Raw genomic sequence first — 25564 nt, forward strand, 5'->3', positions numbered from 1 at the left:
AGAAATTCCTCATTTTTATCCAAAGTCATATTGAAGATAAATCCTCAATATGAGATTGTTCCCCATGGTCCTATGGAATTAGCCTTGATGCCAGACCCAAAGCACACTGAACACAAAATATCTCAGTGTGCAAGCCTTGCACACTGAGGTATTTTGTGTCCAGTGTGCTTTGGGTCTGGCATCCAGGCTATACATGTATGGAATCTGATCGATTTCAACTTTTTTCCACCTTTTTGTCCATTCAGGAAGCCATATTTCAATGCTCTTCCTCCAGACAGATGTCAGAGCCAGAGGCAGATTTGGATACAATCAATATAGATTTCAATTGGGGCCTAGGAAAATAAAATGTTGTGTTTCCTGTTTCCAACCAACCTCAGAAAAACCTGCAGCTGCCGACCCTAGACTTTTTTGGCGGGTGGACCCCTGCAAGGGACATCAATTTAATTTTTTTAACTGATCAACCTTTCCTAGCTCCATGATCTGACATGATCTGCAGAAAGTCGCACTGAACAAGGTTATTAACACGCAATTGTTACCTAATCAAACCGCGATCAGTCCGGGTTTAGGAAGAAGGTGTGAATTATGCCCCGCGCGCGAGCCCCTGTCCGGCATCTCACAGGATGTATCGTCACAGGTCATTTACGATACCGTTAGCGGGCCAGTCTGAATTCCAGCCGCGGCAGTAAAAGAGGCGAAAGTTCGACGTGTTTTCCGTGATACCAACTCTTGCCCGCCGCTTCCATTTATTAATGAATGAATCAATACGCCTCCCTCCCACAAAAAATACGAAGCATTACTCTCCCCCTTTTCTCCGAAGATAAAGTGCAAAATACAATCCTTGCGCTCTTCACAATTGAAACAAAACTATACTTGATGTCCACCAGTGATACGCTAACATATGTTAATAGATAATTCTTCTTTATTCATCGGCAAATTTAGCAATCTAACGTTACACAAATTATGCCATGTCGTGAAAATATCAGATGCATAACAGTGTATTTTTCTCCTCCTTGCAAACAGTAAATAATGAAGTACCTATCTGTCCACTATCCTGGCTTCGAGGCCGTTAAATGGACTATCCAGCACAGAGGAAATTCACTGGCAAATCGGAAAGGAAACTAACTTTGTGGAATAAAAACAACGTTTGCAAACTTTTAACCAGGAACAACAAAATGGCTAGAACGCACTGCATCCAAACACAACGGTAGGATAGAAATGATCGTCAGAAACACCAAAATATATGAATATATGTAAATGTAAAAAACAAACACTTCATTATGTGTTGAAAATCAAATTTATATTTATTTTGTTGATCTCGAACGTTTATTTGGTAATTCTGTACGTAATCATGTTAACACTGCTACGTTGTAGTGCTGTCGCTGTCAGCTGGCGGTATGCTAATAAGGCATGTGCGGTTGACTGCGCGGGCCTTGGCGCGGGCCCGAATTGCACTGCAGCGCGCTGGGCGGCATGGTAAAAGTATTACCGCTACCAGTTCACAGATTGCGGGAAATAGGGGCACGGGGAGGGACTTTGACACATTTCTCAAAGAACTACTCCTCCCCTTGTCCTCTGTGGCTGCGACTTTCGGCAGAGGTTGGTGGGGATCAGGACAAAAAAAACAGCCATATATAAAAAGGTAACGATCATTCCCCCACAACCTCTGCTTGGAGAGTAAATGATATCCTTGTTGACAAGGACTTGAATAACAAACTTCCTGTTGGACAGGTGAACATACAATGTACGGTTGTTGGCAACTTCCTTTTCTTGTTGACATTACAAAGAAAGTTAGAAACCCCTTTAATGTCACAACCTACATTGTACTCTCATTCGGACAGGTTAATATAGTACAACTATGTTAGCCTGGGTACCATCCGGATGTTTGCTCCGCAACGCTCAATGGATGGTTAGTATCCAGGCTACAACTATTTACAGTACTAGTATGGTACTTGAGGCCAGGATTCTGAGCAAACATTTTTTCTTAATTGACTCCTATCTAAGTGGCCCATGCATAGCAACCTTCCGTGTTTTCAAATTGACGTCAGTAGCAACAGATCCTCAACTTACTTGATGTGGTTTCATTTATGCAATGACCTCACACCACGAATGCAAATCAGAAGGCGCAAATATATTAAGTGTTTTTATACCGTAGAATTGTTTCTAATGCCAACTTCAAATGCGTGAAAACCTCATTTTCCCTCCTTCTGTGAAATAAATCCACTGCAGTTTCTGAATTTATGTACTATACAGACCGAGGGCAACATGGAATACATCGTGTTGTATTTTATTTAAAAATAATATGTCATACACACCCAAGAAAATGTGCTTTTCAATGCAAGATGAGCGGGAATAGGGCAAAATGCCCTCCAATCATTCTATGGAAGCCGAAGCCCTGGCCATACCATCAAGTATGGCCCGGTCTGGAACACCGTTATCAAACGTTGTCGTGGCCTGGGTATGATATAAAATGTTAGTATATGGTCTTATGATATTTATTGAAATCAATATCGATATCCCTCCCATGGAACAGACAATCAATGTCCTGTCATACCAGATTTGTATAATATGGTCACCTTCCTTGTTATCATCTTGAGAACCATTTTCATCCTTTCTTTTGCCAATATGAGGGCTACATACTCTCTGTTTTTCTAATGCTGAAGCTGAGGGCTACTCCCTGTTTTTTTTAATGCTGAATCTTTATTAATGCAATGCAATTTGCACAACAACATTTTTAAAGTCAACAACCAAGTATAAAATGAACACCACTCCTAAAGTCTTCCATTTGATAAAACAGCTTCCTAAAAATTAATTTGAAGTCATTATGGTAATTTCCATAGTCACTAATGATATTGCTGCAGTATATAGCTGGGTGAAGGTATGGGATCATTGACCTCTTGTTCTATAAACAAAGTAAAATATGAAATCTCTAGATCTGCAGGCTCTATTACAAGAGGTAGGCATATTAAAAGTTCCCAATCCGCCTCCAGATCAGCCCAAATTGTTCTGACTGAGGGTGTCCTTGAGATGTACTGATTGTGATCAGTTAACCTGTGTTCTGACCAGTCAATGAGCTTCTGGGAACACGTACAATGGCTTACTTCCTAGTATTTGCAGTTTCTTACAACTATTTGTTCTAGAGTCTAGACACATTGTGTTTTTGTGACATTATTGTTTTGTTCTGAATGACTTGGCAATCACGAAAAGTCTGAGTGTCAGCCAAAAGTCTTTGAGGCATGATCAATTAGGTGTTATTAAAGTCTGACGGGCGTGCGCTTTTTCCAAGAACACATGGCTGTTGAAGGATATAATGGTGCTCAACTTTATTCTCCTGTCCAGTCAAATTGTATTCTATTTCACTCTGTTTTCTATTCTGGTTATGTTTTACTTCAAAGTGGCTTACAGTGATTTTACTAAATACTGGTAGCTGGCACGGCCCAGTCACAGTCCTTATAATAGTTTATCAACACTTAGCTTCAAGCCATGTATTGTCTGCACAAGTCATAACATACAGGTACATGTATATATTGATAGATAACGTACAGTATAATCATTTAGTAATTTGGCACACTCAGATACATGTTGTGTCATAGTAAGCCTTGTAGTGAATTAAGGATAAATGTTTACATTAAGTACACCAGATACAGTGTAGGGTTACAGCAAATGGGCCAGGTTCATGACAAAATGGCTAATGGCCAAAAGTCTGAAATCCATCCATGCACAGATACGTTATCGTACTTGTTTTTGTGTGGTTGACAATTGGCATTGAGTTAAAGATTGGCAATAGTTCAACCATTACTTCCATGGTTAAACAATGATGTCACAAGGAAGGAAGTTTTTACACAGTGTCTGCTGGTGCCATTTCCTCTTCCGAGAAAAACTAGTTTATACAGGGGAGTGAACAAAGGACTGACCTTTGTCCTGTCCACACACCTCAGGTAATTGAACCTAACATCTGACGCTGTTGCGTGGGCTCCAGTACTGTGTACTATTGATCATGAGAGTCATGTTTATTGACAGCCAAAGTTAGGTGATACTGGCGTAAAATGTACAAAATGTACATGTTTTTACAAGACTAGAGCCTCGGCTTGAAACCTGGTACAGTACTTGGAGTTGGGCCCTATCAACAAAACTGGTATGGTCTCTGATTTTCTTACTGTATTGTTTATATGTAACAAGTCATAAAATTGAGAGTACATTTAAAAGGTTCATGTTAAGTTTTCACTGTTGATTACTTGGTATTCCTCACTTCAAATATTTTATGATGTGCTCTCTATCACATACTATATGAAAATTATGATAGTATATCACAAAAAACTGTCTCAGTGCATATGATAAAAACAAAATGTTATGATCTACTTTAATATGGTGTATTACAAAATGACATAATGTCTAGTAACAATAATTCCACTGAGGTTGCATATGCCTGTCCCCATAAAATTTTGATTCTAAAGCTTAAGAAATCTTTAATTCAATGTCCTCCACAATAAAGTTGCTTTGTGTACAAATGTATATCTAAACTCAGTGCATACTGGGGAGTGCAGCATGCTGCACCAAGAATCTCTTGAACATAATGTTTTTCAAAGTGAAGAGTAATCTAAGTTTTCAGCTCATACATGTAACGTTACATGTATTAGGATCTGAGCTTTTTATGATTATCACAGATTGACAGCAAATGATGACAGGTGAAAAAGTAAGCACTACCAGAAATGGAGCAGCCGTGCCTGCGACTGCAACCCCTGCTGTAAATGGCTCCACACAAAACTACAGGAGCACAGCAAATCTAATCGAGGCACCCTCATCCAAAGACACAGGCTCAAAGTATAGTGAGACGTTGAAAATCCTTCTGCCTTGGAGGCCTACTAAAAAGTAAGTTGTATATTTCAGTCTTCTTTTTTCTCATTCTACCAATAGCACATAATTTTACATTGAATAGATTTGATTGTTAGCACAGTACACCTCTAATATCTCAATAACTGTGTTCATCTTGAAGGGGGAGCAAGTTTCCCTTGGATGACTCTGGTTTGTTTGCCAACATCTATGTAAGATGGATGGACCCTCTGGTATGGAAGGCCACCAAGGGGAAAATCAAACCGTCTGACTTGTTTGAGCCATCTCCAAATGACAGCGCTCAAGCTCCAAGCAAAAAGGTGGGCTTCTACCAGGCTGTTAAATTTGATCATCCATTTCTTAATGTTGCACACATTGATTGTCAATATGTTATCATTTTTGTAAGATAATTATGATATTGTTCTGTTCTCAGATTACGTGATCTTTGGGAAGAAGAGGTGAAGAGAAAGGGTGTTGCAAATGCATCGTACTACAAAGTTGTGCTTCGGTCAATCCGTACCAGATGGATAGCTTCATCACTGATTCTGCTGCTGTCTCTCATGTGCTCCTTTACGTCTGCGGTAGGTTGAATTTCCTATAGAAAATATACAACAGTATTGTAATACTACTAGTTATATACAGGAGTCTGTAATTTATAAGATAATCATGTAGATCATATGACAGCAGTAACTGTGACTGTTTCTTACCTACCACATGTTTGTAACTTTAAATATATTATGATATATATTAACACACAGTTATAGTGTACCAACTATGATGTAGGGGATGGTCGTGTATGTTAAAACACCATTCTCTTGTGGTAAAATGTCTGTTTTTGATGAGTTTGCATTTCTTTTTTCTTTGAAATAGGCAGTGATTGTAAGGCAGCTGTTACAATACACTGAAACATCCAGTCCTGACTTTCGGATTGGCATTGCTCTTGTTCTTGGGATGCTCTTCACTGAGCTGATGAGGGTGTGTACAATCAACCTGGTCTACATTTTAAACTACCGCACTGGCATCAGGCTGATGGGAGGAACACTCACTCTGGTCTTTGAGAAGATCTTACACCTGCGCAGTTTAAAGGACAAATCTGTGGGAGAGGTATGAGAGATATTGCTTCAAACCCAAACTTGTTTAAAGTTCAAATGTCCTAATACTAAAAGTAATAGTAATTCAAGAAAAGAGAAAAGATATAGTCACTGTATGTGGTTGTTGAAACTTACACTTAATGTTACACATAACAACATACCTGATGTTGAATCATAAATCATTTTTTTGCAAATTAGACTATTTGTTCCTTTTTTCATGAAGCTGGTGAACCTACTGTCAAATGATGGTATGCGGCTTTTTGAGTTGACAACGTTTGGGATATTTGTGGTGAACACACCAATATTATTCATCCCTGGGACTGTGTACACCTGCTTCATCCTGGGTCCATGGGCGCTGGTTGGCGTTGCTACATTTATCCTTTTCCTGCCTGTACAGGTGAGCCCTCCTTCCTTGTGTTTTGTTAAAGTGTACAGAACCTAAAACCAATATCTAGCGTTGTATTACATGTGCCATAAAGATGGAAATGGCATAGTTTCGGGTATTTTTTCAGATGACCAAAACTTTTGACTTGAATCCTGACTAGATATTCCAACATTAATGATACAAATGAATCATAAATTTTACTATGAAGTTAAGTAAAACGTTTCTGGTGCTTTTCCATATACAGTCGCTGCTCGGGAAAATTGTGGCCAAGGTTCGTCGCAAGTGCATTGTCATCACCGATGAGCGTGTACGTATGATGAGCGAACTGCTGACCAGCATCAAACTCATCAAGATGTACGCTTGGGAGAAGCCTTTTACAAAGAAGATTAGTGGTGAGTTTTGTTAAACTAAACCCTTTTCATTGAGAGAAAATAGTTTTCACATGATTGAAGTAGAAAGTGCTTATTGTAGATGCCGTGGATTATATCCTCCTTTGCTATTTCATGATCACAGATGTGCGGAATAAAGAGAGGAAAAAGCTGGAGACTGCAGGCTTTGTTCAGGCTATGAGTATTGCCTTCAATCCAGCAGTCCCAGTCATTGCTGCTGTGCTGTCCTTTGTTGGCCATACCATGTCTGGGAACAACCTGACACCTGCACAGGTGATATTGATAAAAAAAGTCCTTAATATATGTACCACTTCAGTTTTCACTTCATTGTATTGTTTCAAACTCAAGGCATTGTATTTAATTTAATCACATCCATTTCACTCATGGAGCTTTATCATGTCAAAAATGAAATGTTTTAATCCAATGCACTTTGTTTTCTTTGTAGGCCTTTGCTGTTGTTTCAGTGTTCAATGCCCTGCGGTATGGACTGGCTCTCCTGCCCAACTCTGTACGTGCATGGGGAGAAAGTGGGGTAGCGGCTAAAAGGATTAAGGTAAATACAGCTAATAGTATTCAATAATTAGATTTCTTTTAAAGATTTCTTTGCCATATACTTGTAGTGAAATATTCATGATTATCGTGGTTGTAATTTTATCTATACCTTGCATTTGATAGATGATATTTCATACTATTTTGATAAAATGACAAAATTTGCAGCAGAATGAATGATCGAAAGAATGTTGATTAATTTCTCATCTGCTACTTTAGAGTCTTCTCATCATGGAAGAATTGCAGCCATACAGAGAGAAGCCTGCAGATCACAACAATTCAGTGGAGATCACAGCAGCTACGTTTGGCTGGGATGTCCTGGACATCAAAGGGGAGAAGAAACGAAAGGCTGAGGGGACTGAGAAGAAGGGGAAGGGCGGTCCACGTGTGCGGGGGAGGGGGGGACGCCCAGCAGGAAAACGGGCACAGAAGAACAAGGAGGGAGAGAAGGAGGGAGAGGAGGAGGAAAAGAAGAGAGTCCCTATATTATTTGATATAGAACTCACCATTCCCAAGGTGATAATTGTATTAATTTATAACTTGATTTTTATTAATCTCCAATTCTCCATCCTATTGTCCTTTTTATGGACAAGTTAGCTTGAGTATTAACTTTCTACAGTCATGTGCTTGATATGACTGGATTGTACATCAGATTTTATGCCAGAAGGTAACAGTTGATTTCACCTTTTACATTACATTGCAGGGTTCCTTAGTAGGTGTGTGCGGTAGTGTTGGTTCTGGGAAAAGTTCCTTGATTTCTGCAATTCTATCACAGGTTTGTTCATCTTCGATTTGTCTCTTTGAGTAATGGACATATGCGAACTCACAAATGGTGCCATTTCAACAAAGTTTGACCAGTTTTGTTCACATTCCTTTTGACCTATTTTGTAATGTCAATAAAATTATAACGTACCTTGGAATACTACTACCTGACTCAGATGCGGGTCATGGCAGGAGGTGTGGCTGTAGATGGCAGTTTTGCCTACGTAGCACAACAGGCTTGGATCCTAAACAAGTCAGTCCAGGACAACATCCTGTTTGGGCAGCCCTTTAACCAGGCGAGGTGAGATGCAGTGCCCTTGTGTTGGAATTCTCCAGTTGCTTGCTTAAAGATGTAATGTTACAGTCTAAGACACCATTGTATGTGTGTAAAGCACAGACTTGACTTTGAAATCTCTCAACAGATATGACAGGGTTGTTCATGCTTGTAGTCTCCAAGCAGACTTCAAACAACTTCCAGATGGTGACCAAACTGAGGTAATTCTTATTACATGTATTTACATCCTTAAACAATGCTTCCCATTTCCTATTTCTGTATTTTCCCATCAAGACTTAAAATAGTTAAATTGAATTAAGACATGCAGCATTATCCCATGAAAATTTCTGACATTTTTCTGGCGAAATGGTTTTCTGATAACTTATAATCCTGATCCTTATAATCCGTATGCTAATCCTGATTTTCTGGTAACTTAAGTGTTAATCAAAGGTACATGTGTATGATTACTGTTCCAACAACCATCATCACATGATTCCCAGATTGGTGAGCGTGGTGTGAACATCAGTGGAGGACAGAAGCAGCGTATCAGCCTGGCCCGAGCCCTGTACGCTGACAGGGATATCTACCTGCTGGACGACCCTCTGAGTGCCGTGGATGCACATGTGGGAAAACACATCTTCCAACATTACATCCAGACAGCACTCAAGGACAAGACAGTGCTGTTTGTGACACACCAATTGCAGGTACATTGTATTCTTTGTATCATTCATAAGGAGCTACTGACAGATGTACATGTAGGCATCTGACATCATAAGTGTAGCACGCCAATGACAGATCAATACTTTGAAAAATTTATTCTATAGAATATGTGAAAACTTCATTCAATTTTTCTTGTCTAGGATTGTTCCAAATTTAAACTACGGTAAAAAGGCAGTTTATATTGGTGTACCAAACTATTAATACTGCTCCTATAATTGTACCTTCAGTATCTCAAGGACTGCAACGAAATTCTTGTTTTGAACCATGGACGTATCACTGAGAAGGGGGTGCATAGTGAGCTGATGAGTGCTGGACAAGAGTATGCCAGCCTCATCCATAGGTAAGATTATCAAGCATTTGTTGATACCATCTTGTGATAAATGGTGACCACTATGGGCTATGAGTGTCAACATAGGAATGGATTCATAGGGCTGTGCATTCAAGTTTTTAAGGACCCCGGGCAGCTATGGATGCAGGTGTTATTTGAGTGAAGATACATTTTATTTATCACATGCATCCAGGTTCATCAGATGATTGTTTGGTTTTAAAACATAAGTTTCAATTTATGCAGCTTCCATGAGGATGGAGAAGAAGAGGAAGAAAGTGGAACGGTCGTCAATCAAGAGGATGTTGAAGTAATGACAGAAAGGTTAGACAAAAGAAGGTCATAAAGATTTATGAACACATGCACCTTTCTCTCATAAGCTATTCATAAATCAATCATCAACCTACTAGTACAATTAATGTTTAAAGTAATCTACTAGCTTTTTGATAGATTTTTACAAAAATATTCTACTACTAACAGTAAATCAACTATGATTGACAGATAACATCTTAAGGTTTAATTTCCTTGAGCTTGCTGTTTAGCAGGTGAAATTATTGTAAGTCTATAATTTCCTTTGTTTCAGTCCCTTGCAGAGAGATGAGTCGGTGCAAGGGTCACTCAAGAGGAAAGACTCCAAACGTGCTTCTAAGAGGTAAGACTCTATCCACAAAATATAGAAATCCTAATAGTGGGTGTGTCTAATAGATGGCATTATACATTATGTACATGACTTTGGAACAAGGATGATTTATCATAAGTATGGGGACATATAATATATGACCTAATTTAAAGAATTCAATAGTAAAAACATACATGTAATTCTAGTATGATCATCATCATCAGTCAGCAAACTTCCACTTGTTGGGGTTTTGCTTTCAAATTGATTAATGACTTTTAATTGTGTAACTGTCCTCCTTTACCAGGTCTCTGAGACGAGAAGAATCCACACGTGGTTCCACGAGACTGAGGCGTTCCTACAGCATTCGCTCCACACATAGTGCGACCAGTGAGACAGCTGGACATATTGAGGAGCCTCCTGAGATAGAAGATCTGGATGTGGATCCACAGGATGGGAAGAACCAGGATTCAGACACACCAAAGAAAGAAGGAGATGGTCCTAAAGGTGAGTTGAATAATGCTTTTGTGTAATGATCTTGCCGCACATTGTACATGACAGTATGTTATACATGTAGATGCTGTAATTTGAGTATTAAAATGAAAAATAAATGCATACTTCACTTACTTGAATGGTTATCATCCACATAATGTGAACTTGATAGGTCATCTCTAGTTTCAGAACAAAATGTTTTAAGATCTGCTGACTATGATTGCAGAATAATCTTCCAGTCAGTTTTATGTTTCTTTTTTCTTTTCAGCACTTGTGACTGAAGAAGAGAAATTCAGGGGTTCTGTGACCTTAAGGACCTACTGGTCATATATGAAGGCAGGTGGAGGTAAGACAAGCTGCTGCAATCTTGATAAAAAAAAATAAAAGTTTCATGGTTTATTTGACATGATTCAGTGAACATTAAACAATACACGTTTACTTGCAAATGTCATTTGATCCATGTGCCTGATCAGTTTAACATTGTTGATCTAACTGTTACATGTACAAGACATATTTTTTGCATGAGCAGTAGTTGACATTATTTTGCATCTGCAGGTTTGATTGTTTGTTCCTTCACTCTGTTGCTGTTTATCCTGAACACTGGGTCCATGGTCTTCAGCAACTGGTGGCTGACATTGTGGCTTAATCAAGGAAGTGGTGTAAGTACATGACATTGTGTAGTGTACACCCATTTGTAGTAAGTTAAAGGTCATAATATACTATAGATTTATTGTGTGTTCACATCAAAATTATGTCATGACTAATACTATCAGACTGAGTTTTGTAAGTCAGACTATTTAAAGTACTAAAAAACATTTATAGTAGCACATTATGGGCACTTTAAAACCTTAAAAGCAAAGCTCATAAAGATGGTCATCTTAAATGTGTCCACTGCAGAAGGTTAAAATTCTAAAATGTCAAGTTGTCTATTTGCCCTCTTAATAGTTATTTAACATCGATGTTTTCCACAGGTGCCATACAATGAATCTGATCCCAGCACCCTTAACATTACTGAGAACCCCAAGCTTAACTTCTACATTCTCATCTATGGCATGTGTCTCGTAGCTGTCCTTGTGTTGGCATTCATCAAGGGATTCTGCTATGTGAAGGTAAGACCTTGTAAGGGCTATCAGGCATCCCTGGACAGAAATAGTTTTCTGAACCTATCATGTGGATTTGTTAAAGAAATTTGCATTTATGTCATCATTTAAGATAAGGCAAACTTCCTATGATAATGTTTTTGTGATTTCTAACCTTAAGTGCAATAAGTGTCATGTATAATAATTATAGTTACAGTGTAATAACCAGGGACTAGGACAGTTGTTAATGGCCTGCATGTGTACATGATTGTATGAAATATCTCAACAATGAAAAAGTGCATCCCTTTTATTTGTAGGTCACTCTTGGTGCCTCATCAAGATTGCACAAGTCTGTGTTTGCATCGGTAAGTCTTCTAAGTCTTTCAATTGGTATGTGTCTGTGAGTGTTTGTTTACAATTATCATTTGCTGAGAGGTTGTGTACCAAATATAGCCACAGAATGCAACAAAAAGGATGATTGATTTTTATGTAATTTCATAATTTGCCATCCACTAAACCATGAATTCTAACTGAGTGCCACAGTTTGTTGACAGTCAATTATGGGACCACAGGCTATATACCTACTCTGTAAATGTCGCGTGTTTTAGATCCTCCGTTGTCCAATGAAGTTCTTTGATGTTACCCCAACCGGGAGGATACTTAATCGCTTCTCAAGAGACCTTGATGAAGGTAAGCATTCAATGTTTTTTTGTGTGTGTGTTATTTTCTTCAATTAAAACTTGGTCATGTAAATTCACATCTCCATCATTACTGCATGTCAATGTAGAACATTAAGGAGACCACCTTTGTTCTCCATACTGTTTAATTTCTCGCACTCCCAGTCCCATGTGAATTAATGCTCACTGACAATCTTTAGTAATTCAAAGATTTTATGATGCTAAGTGCAAAACCTTTCTGTTCTCCACAGTTGATGTCCGCCTGCCTCTCAACATGCAGGTGTACCTGGAAACTCTCTTCATTGTTGTTGCCTCCATTCTGAACATATGTGTGGTGTTCCCCTGGTTTGTCTTGGCACTGGTGCCTCTAGGCATCTTGTTTTTCCTGGCCAACTACTTCTTCAGACATGTTATCAGGGAGCTGAAAAGGTGAGTCTGCAGATTGTTATTAAATGTATTATTGTCATGATACATTACAATGTAATACATGTACTGCTAGTAAGCAAAATTTGCACTATACAACAGAAGATTGACCTTTTTTGGATACCTTGCTAGTATGCATACTAGCTATGCAAGAGGAACTAATCATTTCAATGCAACATCTAATATTTTCAAATGTTCAAATAATTAGATTCAAAGCTATTTTAATTACTTTTGACAATCACTGTTTGTTTAAAATGCATATAATTGCTACTTGATTTCTGAGAAGTAGTATTACAGAATGGATGAGACTGTAGACTGGATTAAACATTAAACTGATTTTCCCTACTACAGGTTTGACAACATCATGAGGTCTCCATGGTTCTCCCACGTGACTGCCTCTATCCAGGGTCTACACACCATCCATGCCTACCAGCAGGAGAAGGAGTTTCTGGACACCTTTGTCACACTCCTGGACAAGAATAATGCTGCTATGTTGATGTACAACATGGGCACGAGGTGGCTGGCTGTCCGCCTGGACTCCATGGCTCTTGTCATCAACACAATGGCTGCCGTCATGGTAGTTGTGTTCCATGGACAAATCCCTGCATCCTTAGCAGGACTGGCCTTGTCATATGCCATTCAGGTGAGTAGCCATTATCATCTGTCAAAATCTAGATATATAAACAACAGTAATTTTCAATGGTAAATACGCACACGTTCAATACAGTGTTAGTAATTGTCTCTGTTTTATGGCCTTTCAGACATCTGGGCTCCTACAGCTGATGGTGCGGACTGCTACTGAAACAGAAGCAAGGTTCACATCAGTTGAGAGAATAACTCATTATAGCAATGTAGGTGGATTCTTTTCTGTTCAAACAAGTTTTTTCTGTGTGAACAATGACATTGCAATAGTGGGCATCAGAATATTAGCTTAAGGGTTGATGAGCACACGTTGCAAGGGGCTTTCACAGCAGATTGCATTGTGTACATGTAAGACTTAACTTTTAAAAGATTATCAGATGAAATGTTAAGTGATTAATATTTTTTATTGTTGGCCTGTTTATTTCTGATAGAATCTTGAGGAGGAAGCACCAGAAAGGATAAAAGGTGCAGATCCTGCAGAAGGATGGCCAAGGGAAGGCCAGGTGCAGTTTGATCACTACAAGATGCAGTACAGGGACAACCTGCCCTTGGTGCTGAAAGGAATCCACTGTGATATCCATTCCAACGAGTCCATCGGGATTGTTGGCAGGACAGGATCAGGTAAAACTTCAAGTTAACTGTCTTGTGCCAGCCTTCTAGAAGTCTGTACAGGTTCCAAATCAGGTTGCCTTGTTTCTGCTTTTTTGATTAATTTCATTAGTTTTATCCAATATGAACACAGTTTTGAAACAGTCGCCAGGTATCTCCTAAAATGGCAAGAGCTCAATGTTTTCTTGTGGTAAGAAAGAATTCTTGTATCTTGTGCAGGGAAGTCATCCCTTGGTGTAGCCCTGTTTCGTTTAGTTGAACCAGCCGATGGAGTCATTTCCATTGACGGGGTGGACATCAGCAAGATTGGACTTCAGTCCCTCCGCAGTAAACTGTCCATCATTCCTCAGGACCCCGTTCTATTTGTTGGCACAGTTAGGTACGGAAATTTTACTTCCATATTTGAATCATATTCAGATTTTCCTAGACCATTTAAGATGAATTTTTACTACATCCATCTGAAAAAGGGACTGTTATCTTGCCCTAAGTTTGATATTGGAAACTTCTGCATTGATATAAGCGTGAAGTGAATATGCAGTAAATGCTTATTTATGATTTCCTTTGTCCTTAAAACAGGTATAACTTGGACCCTTTCAATCAGTACTCAGATAACCAGTTGTGGCAGGCTCTGGAAAGGTCCTACATGAAAGACAGGGTATGTTGTGCACTATTACATCTAGTAATATTAATCTGTAATATCAATTATTATAAAGGCTCTTACTCTAATGAAGCATTGATGTTCAGACAAAATTTCCAGTAGCGGGATTAATGTTCTCTTCCTACATGTATATATAGGTCAGGCTTGATTGGCACAGTCAAGCAGGTGTTAATCTCTAGATGCAGACTCTACAGACCATGATAATTGTAGGACACAGATAGTTCTAGAGTTCCTTAATGAGTATTTCTTTTCTTTCCTGTAGATCTCAGCTCTTGAGAAACAACTTGAAGCTCCAGTGATTGAGAACGGTGAAAACTTCTCTGTGGGAGAAAGACAGCTCATCTGCATGGCTCGAGCCCTGCTGAGGAACAGTAAGGTGGGTTTGCTAATTATTAAAGCCACAATTTCCTTTATCTGACTTGACACATGGCCTTGTTATGAATATTTATCAAACCACTATCATTTCCCTCTTGTTAATTATGCACACAAGTTATAATGCACCTTCACCATTTAAACATGTTAACAACTCATGTTGTCAAACCCGCCCCTTCCTCCCAAACACAGATTATATTGCTGGATGAAGCTACTGCTGCCATTGACTCAGAGACGGACAGTCTTATCCAGAAAACCATCCACGAAGCCTTCACAGACTGTACCATGATGACCATAGCACATCGCCTGAACACAGTCCTCAACTGTGATCGGATCATGGTCATGGATGATGGACTGGTATGTACAATGTATGCTGACCCAATCACTATAGTCATTGAGATATAACGTCTTTAGCACTTTGGTCAAGAAAAGATACACTTAATTGACAATTAATTAGAACAACTTGATTTACAGAAAATGTTTAGTAACATACCATTCTAATTTAGCTTTGTGGAACATGTTCACCAATGTACACTCAGTAGTTTCAAAATGCAAACACAAAAGTCTATTTTCTTCCACAATAATTTAAATCTATCAGATTCTCTACTTTTGCATTTTGCACATTTGCATGATAGCCCGGCCAAGATGGAAAATAATATGTTAAACTGCAATATGTACAAATGTATATATATATAACATATATGCTCTTTTTTCTGTATCATAGTTGGTGGAGTTTGACACCCCAGCTGCATTAATGTCCAAGCCAGACTCCCACTTCAGGGCCATGCTGACAGCCTCTGGTACTGATGTCAGTAAATATCTGACAGGGAGCGCCCCAGCATCTGCCTCTCAGGAGGGAGAGGAGGAAGAAGAATATGATACTAAACTGTAGACAGTTTCACGTAGATAAAACTTTAATGCAGTCAAAGCCATGCGGTCAAAGCCATTCTGTGAATGGATTTTATTGCCTTCAAGCAAGATTTACATTTCAGCATCAATTAGATTATAATGTTTTGATAGCACAAAAGTAGACAATAGGCATTATTTTAATTATTTTGCTCTTAGTTGCAATAGAAACTATAATATAGTAGCTTAATACTATGGTCTTTTGACTTGGATCTGACAAAATATAAAGAAAATGCAATAATATGACAATGATACATTTTTGTTCACTGATAATTGTAGCTGTTTTATTGATCTTGATCGATAGTAGACTTAGAGATTCAATTCGAGTAACATAAAATGATTGTAACACTGAAGACAGCCTTCTATATGTAAGTTAGTTGTGTGACCTGAAAGATTGGCCACAATGACTTTTCTTTTACTCATAAACACCCGTCTGTTTGCTATAGTTCTTTTTCTTTGTTTTTGTTTAAATAGAACCTATATATTGTACTTGAAATCGTGAGCCAGATGTCATTGTTATATAATTATGAATAGAAGTAACAAATTTACTTAGAATAAACCCTAGCCCTTACATTGAATGCGTATATATTATATATATTCATATATATATATACATGTCACAACATCAACTGCATAATTTATACAAAGCAAAATGACCGTCTAGAATAATTATGCAATAGGTAAATCAAAATACATAGATAAAGTAGAACATTAGAGTTGACCTAACCACAAAAGTTACACACATAGTACCCAAATATACAAACTCCACATCCACTGTTCAGTGTGCAGCAAACCACAAAATAAAATAAGGAAACACGTTTTGACATTGATCATACATACTGTATAGTAAAGGCCTAGTCTGATTGCCCCAACACATTTCTTTGGATGGAAATAAAGAAAGGTGATGATGTTAAATTGTGGTGGCCTTTTTAGTTGTACATTTATGTTATTTTAGCCATTTCTCCCCTTCTCCATGGCAAAAACTGGGTTTGCATTAGCCATGCCATAGCTACCATCTGTCATAGTGAGGTTGTTTCTACTTCTCTTCACATACCTAACCACACAGGCTATGACAGCGGCGGTTAGAAGCACAGCTACAGGGATTCCCACAGCTAAGGGGATGATGTGGTCAGGTTTGCCCTCGAAGTCGAAATCAGGCTCTGAAACAGACATCCATAAAGGTCAATTTCGGTACTTCATAACTTTGAAAAGGCTTGAATTCAAACAGTTGGTGTCTATTCGCAATAAGGATTGGTTAAAGCTGAAAGTAGAGATTGACTTGAAGAGATGAAGCGTGTGCAACGTTTCTGTGTAGAAATCATTAAACAAAACGGCTAACATACATGTACATGTCAGTACATCATGTCTGACTCAGTTCACCATGTATCTGTATAGCCGGTAAAACCACCCTTTGGCGTAACACACCAGCTTCGCAGGCACGCGGCGCGGCGGCTACATTACACCGAATGACTTGTTACACCTAACCCTCGAACATGTAACTCTAAACTTGTTTAAAACTATCTAATGATAATGCCCGTACTGTACTTGATAACTTGAATGCGTCCGCCAGCCCCATTATGCTTATAATTACCTGTTGTGAGAAGTGACCAGTGGAAGATGTCGCTGTGGTTGGACATGGCTGCTGTGGCTCGTGGGTTGAGTTGATAACTTGAATACGTCCTTCCAGCCCGGCAGACACAGGCGAGGTGGCCGTGATGTACTCAATCAGGATGTCCGTGTCAAGGTCACCTGTAGTTAAAACAGATATTTACTGACTGTCCATCATCATTAGCAGTTCAACCAATGATAGCATAGTCATTGGCGGTTCCACCAATGCAATGCCGGAGAGAATGGCTGCATGCCCGTGTGAGGTACTTGTATTTTGACGGAGCTCCTCAATGCTTTAGGATCAGTCTATTTCTTATTCCTAACAAGAGATAGTTGCATACCTGGTATATAGTGAGCTGTCTTGTTCTCGGCTATCATGTTGTATCCGTCCCCGCCGTTTGCCAAGAACGTCGGCATGATGATCTTGTAGCTGGCGGCGGGGTCGAGCGGGCGGAACTCTGGGATGAGGCAGCCTGTGCTGCAGCGTGCGTCTACTTTCACCACTCTCTCACCGGGTGCCTTGTTACTGTCGTACACGACGCGAAGACCTGAGCGTAGAATAAACACTGTTGTGTTTCTTCGTAACATGGCATGGATTTCGCTATTCCAAAGACTTGACTAAATCCCCCTCTTGCTACAGCCTAGGTCATGCACATGCTCAGCGGTAAAGAAATGTTGAGATGAGAATATTCTGTAGTCATTTCTATTGATAAACATTTCCAATAGAAGTCTATACGTACCAGAAACTTGCAGGAACCTTGGGTGACCGATGAGGCTTGCTGAGTGCTCCAGCATGCGGAACACATCCTCCCCGCGTAACTCCACGATGTCTATGGTGTTCATGAAGGGGATGCATCCGACAATGTCTCCCACAGTGATAGAACCTACAAAACGATTAACCAAGTTCACAACTATGATAAGGAAAAACTGGAGATCGTAAATTCATGTACTTACTACATAAATTCTTAATTATATGTCACATGTTCAAGATGCATGTAAATATCATGCAATGTTGACTTTTATAAAGTGCACGAATTTTAAAAAGTGCACGAAATACTTGTACCAAGGATAATGAAGGAAATGAATGGTAGTTAGAATAAGTTGCCATTGTGGCTCAGTCAGCATAGGCCTCATTCAATACGCTAACAACTAGAGACTTTGGAATGTTTGCCTTACACCGTGGTCTTGTCACGCGCGGTCAAGCTAAGTCAACTGAACTTTATCATTGGTTCTGTCAATTGATTAGCTACCTTACTTCGTTCATGGGCTAATTCAACAACATTCTTCAAGCATAAAATTTCCTCCGGAGGAATTTCTAACTAGCTAATATTGACTCTAACACAAGGAACCACATACCACGATTTGTTTGTGTCGTACACAATTTACCAAGCTGTTGTCATGGTCAATATTTTGCCTAGTTCTTCCATATAGCCAATATACGTGTTTGTATAACATGGAAAATATACATGGAAAATAATATAAATGAGAATTCACTGTACTGGTTCTTTAGTTTACGTTCAGATTTATTCCTAACTACCCAATACTAAGCTGTGCTTTCAGTTACGTCCTGATTAACAAAGTTTTAAGGCTGGATACATAGAGGTGACACATTTCTGCCTACCTTGGTCTATGACGGATCTGATGCCGCCTGAGTTCAGGACGGCAATGGCGACATCGTTCCAGCTGGTTTCGTCTGGATGTTTGATGTTGTGGTGAACCATGGAGTCTGTGATCAGGTTACCTGGTGATAAAGCATGTGTAAGTAATCAGTGTCAATAAAATTAAGTGGGAAAATGATACCATATAATGCCATAAACTTCCACTCCAGTACGACGCGACGCATATGGTTCCCTTCGCCTCTGAGGCACCCAATTATATACTATGTATGTGAATATACTATGTATGTGTACAGCTTCATTGAAAAACAAGCTGCGAACCTATGTTGCACTCCCCAAAATCACATTCACCGCCAAGGACCACTTGTGTTGTCCCCACCGACTGCTCCGTCTTGTTGGCGAGTTGTGCCGCCAGCCTGGCCACTTCGGTGGAGATGTTGGCATCTGTTGAAGCGAAAACACGTGTTGGAAAGTTATATGCAATATGGCATGGATGGACATTACAATAGAATTTTTCGCAATAATTTTTTGAGCCGGAACGTTGTGCGCTCGCACGTAGTGTAAAATGTGTCCAGCACCCAGGCTTCATTACTGATCAGGCTTCAAAGATATCACTGTGCATTGTAATGATTTGTATGTTCAAAAGTAAATGTTTTCAAAGCTTTTCAAATCCCTTAGAAGGCTTAATACTATCATATGCACCATGTGCTAAATCGTGCCTGGAAGGAACAGTCCGCTCGCCTTTAATCTATGATTTCTAGTTAACATAAAGTAGTTTTTTTACCTTTCGGGACTGTGTCGTCCAAAAGAATGGGGTTCCCGTCCCACTGCCTAACTTTACCGTCGTCATCAAAGGTCACCCTGAGATGTCCCAGGTACTTCCCGAAGGCGTACGCCTGCACCACTAGTACGGGGCTGGAGGGGTCGTGGTCCGGGTACACAGCGATAGGGTACACGTCATAAGGCTCTTCTGTCGATGGAGGTGGACCTACAACAGATAGCAAGCGGATTATCTTATAAATGCCATTCCGTAAACGTTACAAAATTGGTTTATAGGGACTATGATACTTTCACAGTACCTGTGTATAGGAATGTGTTGGTGTGTCCTCCAACCACGATGTCGACTCCACGCACACGCGAGGCCACTTCCTGGTCCACGAATATTCCTGTACATGAAAGCCAAACAAAGATGTGTTTCAATGTCCTTTACTTTAAAAAATGCTAACAATGCCTTTACATATGAAGTTACAATTCTAGAATTTTAAGTACGGGCCAGTACTACATGCACATTCCCTGTTCTGTATACCGCCATCTTAGCAATGCAAGTCTCATATTTAGCGCTGAACTGTCTACCACGTAGCGATGGCCTGTAAATGTAGACAGCCTCAGTACCGAAGTACACTGTATCTCGTACCTGCATGCCCTAAGGCAATAATTTTGTTGATTCCCTGGTCCAGTAGTTTGTCTACCTCAGCCTGCACCGACTCCACAAGCGCGGTAAACACCACATTATCTCCTGTAAGCAAGGACAGTATGTGTTTGAGATTAAATCTCAGAAACGGACGTTTGCTAGCCAATTGTCAATTTTACGGATTTATTTTGCAATTATCTCACTTTTGCTGATGACTGGACTTGATAGCGATAACTAACCTGGGTCGGAGATAAAGGGTGTATCTGTAGTCGTGTAGCCAACAATGCCGAGATATTCTCCGCTCACGTTCAGGACGACTGAAGGGCTATATGCAACAGGAATAAGAGATTTACTTTCATGATCCACGGAGGCATACAAAAAGTTGGAATGTTATGTATGAAAATGATCTGCTGGGGTTGTCATGTTATAAGCATTATTGATCTTAATGCTTATCTTTGATGACTCGTAGGTTTAAGTTGTATCTTCCGGTAAGGTTTCTATATCGGTAGTACAAATATTATCTGATATGCGCGCAATCGATGAAATCCTTGTCTTGGAACTTGGAAGAATGAATACTGTTTTCATGAATAAAATGATTAAGGGATTATAAGATAAGATGTTTAACCTGAAGAGAGATCGAAGCTCTGGTTCCCTGCTGGCGTTTATGTTGGCGCTCACTACAGGAAAGTTCACCTCTCTGAGAAAAGCGCCCAGTTCTCCCACTCCGTCGTCAAACTCGTGGTTGCCGATAGTCTGAAGTATTAGATAACGGGTCACTTTATACGAACGAAGAGACTCAGTCAGTGATACTGACATTCCCACTGAGTGTGTATGGAAAGTTCGCAGTCTAGCATTATGTAAACACTGAGGTGGGTGGCTACACTTTGTTATTACCAGCTGTTACAAAACGTTGTTTCGAAGTTGAAGTTCTCGGCGCCAGATTGAGTGTCAGGAAACTTAGAAAATGGTTGGGTAAAATCCAAGGCTTATAGATATGTACTTTGCGAAGGTCTGATACTTAGAAACCTCTATAGCTACACTTGTCCAGAAATAGTATTAAAAAAAAACTTACCATGGCATCGTACCGCAGAGCGTTCATAAAATGTGCCAAGACGGAGCTCTTAAAGAAGTAGTACCATAGCGTCCCCTGAAACCAGTCGCCGGCATCAAGCAAAAGCACGTTATCGTCAACACTTCGGACTTCTCGAACTTTGCTGTCCAGGCGGGCGACTCCTCCGAAACAAGGTCGGCCCGGCCGGCACCTGCCGCCGAACGCATTGGTCTCCTCGATACGGGAGTGGACATCGTTCGTGTGCAGGATAGACAGGTTGAACGAAAGAACAAGGTTGCCTGCTAAAAGGAAAGGCAGGAGAACGAAAGAACGCCACATCGTTTTATCTGGAAACCGCAACAAAATATGGCAAGCCGCAAAGCAACGTTTGCTTAAACAAAGTGTGCGTGTGTGTGTGTGTGTGTGTGCATACTGTAGGTAAAATAATGAGTTGAGAAGTTTCCGTTGCATCACGGGAGGAAGTAGACTGAGAAAAACCTTTATTTGCAAAGTGCTGGGTAATTCCGATGCCACATATAGCTAGCTATAGTCATTACGTGCGGATGAGATAAAAGTCGTGATGAAACCTTTCAAATGCCCCCTGACTATATTTGGTCAGGTAAAACGGTTGTCAGGAAACGATGTACAAGTAAACCTTCTAAACAGCTAGCGTCATCATGAGACAAGAATACTCACCCCCCCGTCAGGCAGTAATGCGTCACGTCTAGCAAAAGAACTCGGCCTGCTACCTCCCTGTTTTACATTCTCTCCTGACAAGGAGGTTGACGAAATACATGACATGTGTACACAAGAAACGTGATAGCCTGGTTTTGGTCCCCTCGGGGGCGGCAACTTTCGGGTGGGCAGGAGCGCAATACGAGATTATGTCCGTAAATAATCTGTTAACCGTGTCCATTCATCTTGTTTTGTTGTGACCTGTACTTAGCCAAGTGTGGCAGAAATGTGTAATAAAGGTCTTCATTCATTCAATAAAAGTACGTTTCCTATTTAATAGTCAACATTGCATTTTTCGGTACCATCCAGTTCCAACTCACATCTCAAAGTAGACGCGTGGCTATGGCAGACTGAGTGTTTTGTAGTATTTTCGTCTTCAAATGGTTAGGGCGTTTTTGACTTAACCACACATAATCTTTGCAAGAAGATGTACAAGTTTGAAGAAGCCGAAACCTGATAGGTGTTTAAAGCTTGTGGAACAAATTTCCACAGACCCAGGCATACACTAGCCTCTACCAGGCGTGAGGAAGCGACTGAAAAGAGTAGAAATTCGGCACATGTTCCATGTAAGACATCACGAATTTAGCGCGGCGCGCATCCAGGCAAGCGGGGTTCCTCGCGCCCACTTCCCGATCGTATTCGCCATGCCTGCCCGGTGGCACTGCGCCCAGTGCGTACCAGTGCGCCCAGTGCGTACGAGTGCGTACCAGTGCGCCCATTGCGTACGAGTGCGCCCAGTGCGTACCAGTGGCATAGAATGTGAAATATCACAAGAACACCCGTCACCCAAATCACGAAATCGCCAGGACACGTAACCAAACTTTCGGAGCGTAGCGGTGTAAGCCATCACGAAACCGCCGGCGAATGCACTTGGGTACACGGCGCCAGCGTTGACACAACCCGACACGACAGCGTCCGTGCGTGCGGCAGACACTGTGCGACGCATCACGACCGGCAACGCATCACGAAGTTTGCGGGACACGCCAGACTTGCAATCCGAGTGATGCTGCGCCGGATTTCGATAGACGTTCGTGACTGCTGTCACGAAATCGCCGGCAAACGCATCACGAATTTGCGGGACACGCCAGACTTGAAAACCGAGTGATGCTGCGCCGGAGTTCGATAGGCATTCGTGACTGCTGTCACGAAATCGACGGCGCACCTCACGGGTACACTGTTTCGGTACACGGCGCCAGCGTGTACAAATCCCGATACAAAGGCGTCCGAGCATGCGGTAGCACGACATTCGACGCATCATGGCCGGCAACGCATCACGATTCTGCGGAACAGGCACGGCCTGTCGACCGAGCGACGTATGCTTCACATTGACACGAAGAAAAGAGTTTGGGCTGCTGTAGTGAAGTCACTGTAGTCAGTGTAGTGAAGAACACCGCGAGGTCACAGAAATGGGAAGCCTGATTTTGTAGTGGTAGTACCTGTAGCATCTGTAGTCAGGACTGTTAGAAGCATGAAGAAAAGAGTTTGGGCTGCTGTAGTGAAGTCACTGTAGTCAGTGTAGTGAAGAATACCGAGAGGTCACAGAAATGGGAAGCCCGATTTTGTAGTGGTAGTACCTGTAGTATCTGTAGTCAGGATGATAGTGTAGTCAGTGTAGTGAAGAATACCGAGAGGTCACAGAAATGGGAAGCCCGATTTTGTAGGGGTAGTACCTGTAGTATCTGTAGTCAGGATGATGAAGAAAAGAGTTTGGGCTGATGTAGTGAAGTCACTGTAGTCAGTGTAGTGAAGAATACCGTGAGAGGTGACAGATATGGGAAGCCCGATTTTGTAGTGGTAGTACCTGTAGTATCTGTAGTCAGGACTGTTAGAAGCAGGAAGAAAAGAGTGTGGGCTGCTGTAGTGAAGTCACTGTAGTCAGTATAGTGAAGAATACCGAGAGGTGACAGATATGGGAAGCCCGATTTTGTAGTGGTAGTACCTGTAGTATCTGTAGTCAGGATGATGAAGAAAAGTTTGGACTGCTGTAGTGTAGTCAGTGTAGTGAAGAATACCGAGAGGTCACAGAAATGGGAAGCCCGATTTTGTAGTGGTAGTACCTGTAGTATCTGTAGTCAGGATGATGTAGAAAAGAGTTTGGGCTGCTGTAGTGAAGTCACTGTAGTCAGTGTAGTGAAGAATACCGAGAGGTCACAGAAATGGGAAGCCCGATTTTGTAGTTGTAGTACCTGTAGTATCTGTAGTCAGGACCGTTAGAAGCATGAAGAAAAGACTTTGGGCTGCTGCAGTTAAGTCACTGTAGTCAGTGTAGTGAAGAATACCGAGAGGTGACAAATGGGAAGCCCGATTTTGTAGTGGTAGTACCTGTAGTATCTGTAGTCAGGATAATGAAGAAAAGAGTTTGGGCTGCAGCAGTGAAGTCACTGTAGTCAGTGTAGTGAAGATTACCGAGAGGTGACAGATATGGGAAGCCCGATTTTGTAGTGGTAGTACCTGTAGTATCTGTAGTCAGGACTGTTAGAAGCACGAAGAAAAGAGTTTGGTCTGCTGTAGTGAAGTCACTGTAGTCAGTGTAGTGAAGAATACCGAGAGGTGACAAATGGGAAGACCGATTTTGTAGTGGTAGTACCTGTAGTATCTGAAGTAAGAAGATGAAGAAAAGAGTTTGGGCTGCTGTAGTGAAGTCAGTGTAGTCAGTGTAGTGAAGAATACCGCGAGAGGTGACAGATATGGTAAGCCCGTTTTTGTAGTGGTAGTATCTGTAGTATCTGTAGTCAGGACTGTTAGAAACATGAAGAAAAGAGTGTGGGCTGCTGTAGTGAAGTCAGTGTAGTGAAGAATACCGAGAGGTGACAGATATGGGAAGCCCGTTTTTGTAGTGGTAGTACCTGTAGTATCTGTAGTCAGGATGATGAAGAAAAGTTTGGGCTGCTGTAGTGAAGTCACTGTAGTCAGGGTAGTGAAGAATACCGAGAGGTGACAAATGGGAAGCCCAGTTTTGTAGTGGTAGTACCTGTAACCTGAGCCAAAAAAAAGCTGTTTTCGGCGTCAAATATGCTTATGCTGTAACATCACCAATTCGCATACATGATGTCGGTGGGTCATTGCGCACCTGATGAAATTGTTTTGGAGATAATCGCTTCTCATTTAGCGATTTCTCATTTCTGAGCCAAAAAAGCTTTTTCGGTGTCAAATATGCAAATTATGTTGTAACATCACCAATTCGCATACATGATTTCGGTGGGTCATTGCGCACCGGATGAAATTGTTATGGAGAAAATCGCTTCTCATTTAGCGATTTCTCATTTCTGAGCCAAAAAAAGCCGTTTCGGTATCAAATATGCAAATTATGCTGTACCATAGCCAATTCGCATACATGATGTCGGTGG

General features: G+C 40.7%; 2 protein-coding genes across 4 annotated transcripts in view; one reads left to right on the plus strand and one right to left on the minus strand.

The window, feature by feature from the left end:
• The first annotated feature begins 3529 nt into the window (after positions 1-3529).
• Positions 3530-15901, plus strand: LOC109474963 (multidrug resistance-associated protein 5-like). Of its 2 annotated transcripts, none has more exons than XM_019775455.1 (32): positions 3530-3935; positions 4662-4866; positions 4991-5144; positions 5259-5408; positions 5698-5931; positions 6142-6315; positions 6548-6695; positions 6817-6965; positions 7138-7245; positions 7461-7757; positions 7945-8016; positions 8180-8304; positions 8426-8498; positions 8778-8981; positions 9225-9337; positions 9569-9646; positions 9906-9974; positions 10246-10445; positions 10699-10776; positions 10986-11089; positions 11402-11539; positions 11827-11874; positions 12118-12199; positions 12438-12615; positions 12961-13252; positions 13371-13460; positions 13683-13872; positions 14080-14239; positions 14437-14515; positions 14781-14894; positions 15083-15247; positions 15615-15901. In XM_019775455.1, exons 2-32 carry the CDS (start codon positions 4673-4675, stop codon positions 15780-15782), a joined length of 4428 nt encoding a protein of 1475 aa, XP_019631014.1. In that variant the 5' UTR covers positions 3530-3935; positions 4662-4672; the 3' UTR covers positions 15783-15901. The 2 variants fall into 2 exon arrangements, with proteins under 2 accessions (XP_019631014.1, XP_019631015.1); XM_019775456.1 differs by having other exon boundaries at positions 3531-4132.
• LOC109474964 (5'-nucleotidase-like) overlaps positions 15837-25564 on the minus strand; it is a 12635-nt gene continuing 2907 nt past the window's right edge. Inside the window, exons 1-12 of one of the 2 annotated variants that reach the window (XM_019775457.1) lie at positions 21504-22215; positions 21057-21184; positions 20671-20756; positions 20435-20536; positions 20100-20186; positions 19805-20008; positions 19342-19464; positions 19026-19145; positions 18145-18288; positions 17746-17952; positions 17388-17545; positions 15837-16956 (exon numbers count right to left, since the gene is read on the minus strand). In XM_019775457.1, the coding sequence (XP_019631016.1) occupies positions 16909-16956; positions 17388-17545; positions 17746-17952; positions 18145-18288; positions 19026-19145; positions 19342-19464; positions 19805-20008; positions 20100-20186; positions 20435-20536; positions 20671-20756; positions 21057-21184; positions 21504-21953 (1857 nt within the window). In that variant the 5' untranslated portion in view covers positions 21954-22215 and the 3' untranslated portion in view covers positions 15837-16908. Of the gene's footprint in view, positions 16957-17387; positions 17546-17745; positions 17953-18144; positions 18289-19025; positions 19146-19341; positions 19465-19804; positions 20009-20099; positions 20187-20434; positions 20537-20670; positions 20757-21056; positions 21185-21503; positions 22216-25564 lie in introns of those variants that run through there. The other variant, XM_019775458.1, reaches the window with a different exon arrangement.

Source organism: Branchiostoma belcheri, unplaced genomic scaffold (genome assembly GCF_001625305.1).
Source record: "Branchiostoma belcheri isolate BF01 breed outbred unplaced genomic scaffold, Haploidv18h27 scaffold32, whole genome shotgun sequence".
Classification (NCBI taxonomy): Eukaryota; Metazoa; Chordata; class Leptocardii; order Amphioxiformes; family Branchiostomatidae; genus Branchiostoma; species Branchiostoma belcheri.

Bases quoted from the DNA above. Each gene is read 5' to 3' on its own strand.
- LOC109474963 (XM_019775455.1), top strand. From the start codon at position 4,673: ATGATGACAGGTGAAAAAGTAAGCACTACCAGAAATGGAGCAGCCGTG. The intron at 7,758-7,944 runs GTGATAATTGTA...ATTACATTGCAG, and splicing joins TAGAACTCACCATTCCCAAG to GGTTCCTTAGTAGGTGTGTG. The intron at 8,982-9,224 runs GTACATTGTATT...TTGTACCTTCAG, and splicing joins TTGTGACACACCAATTGCAG to TATCTCAAGGACTGCAACGA.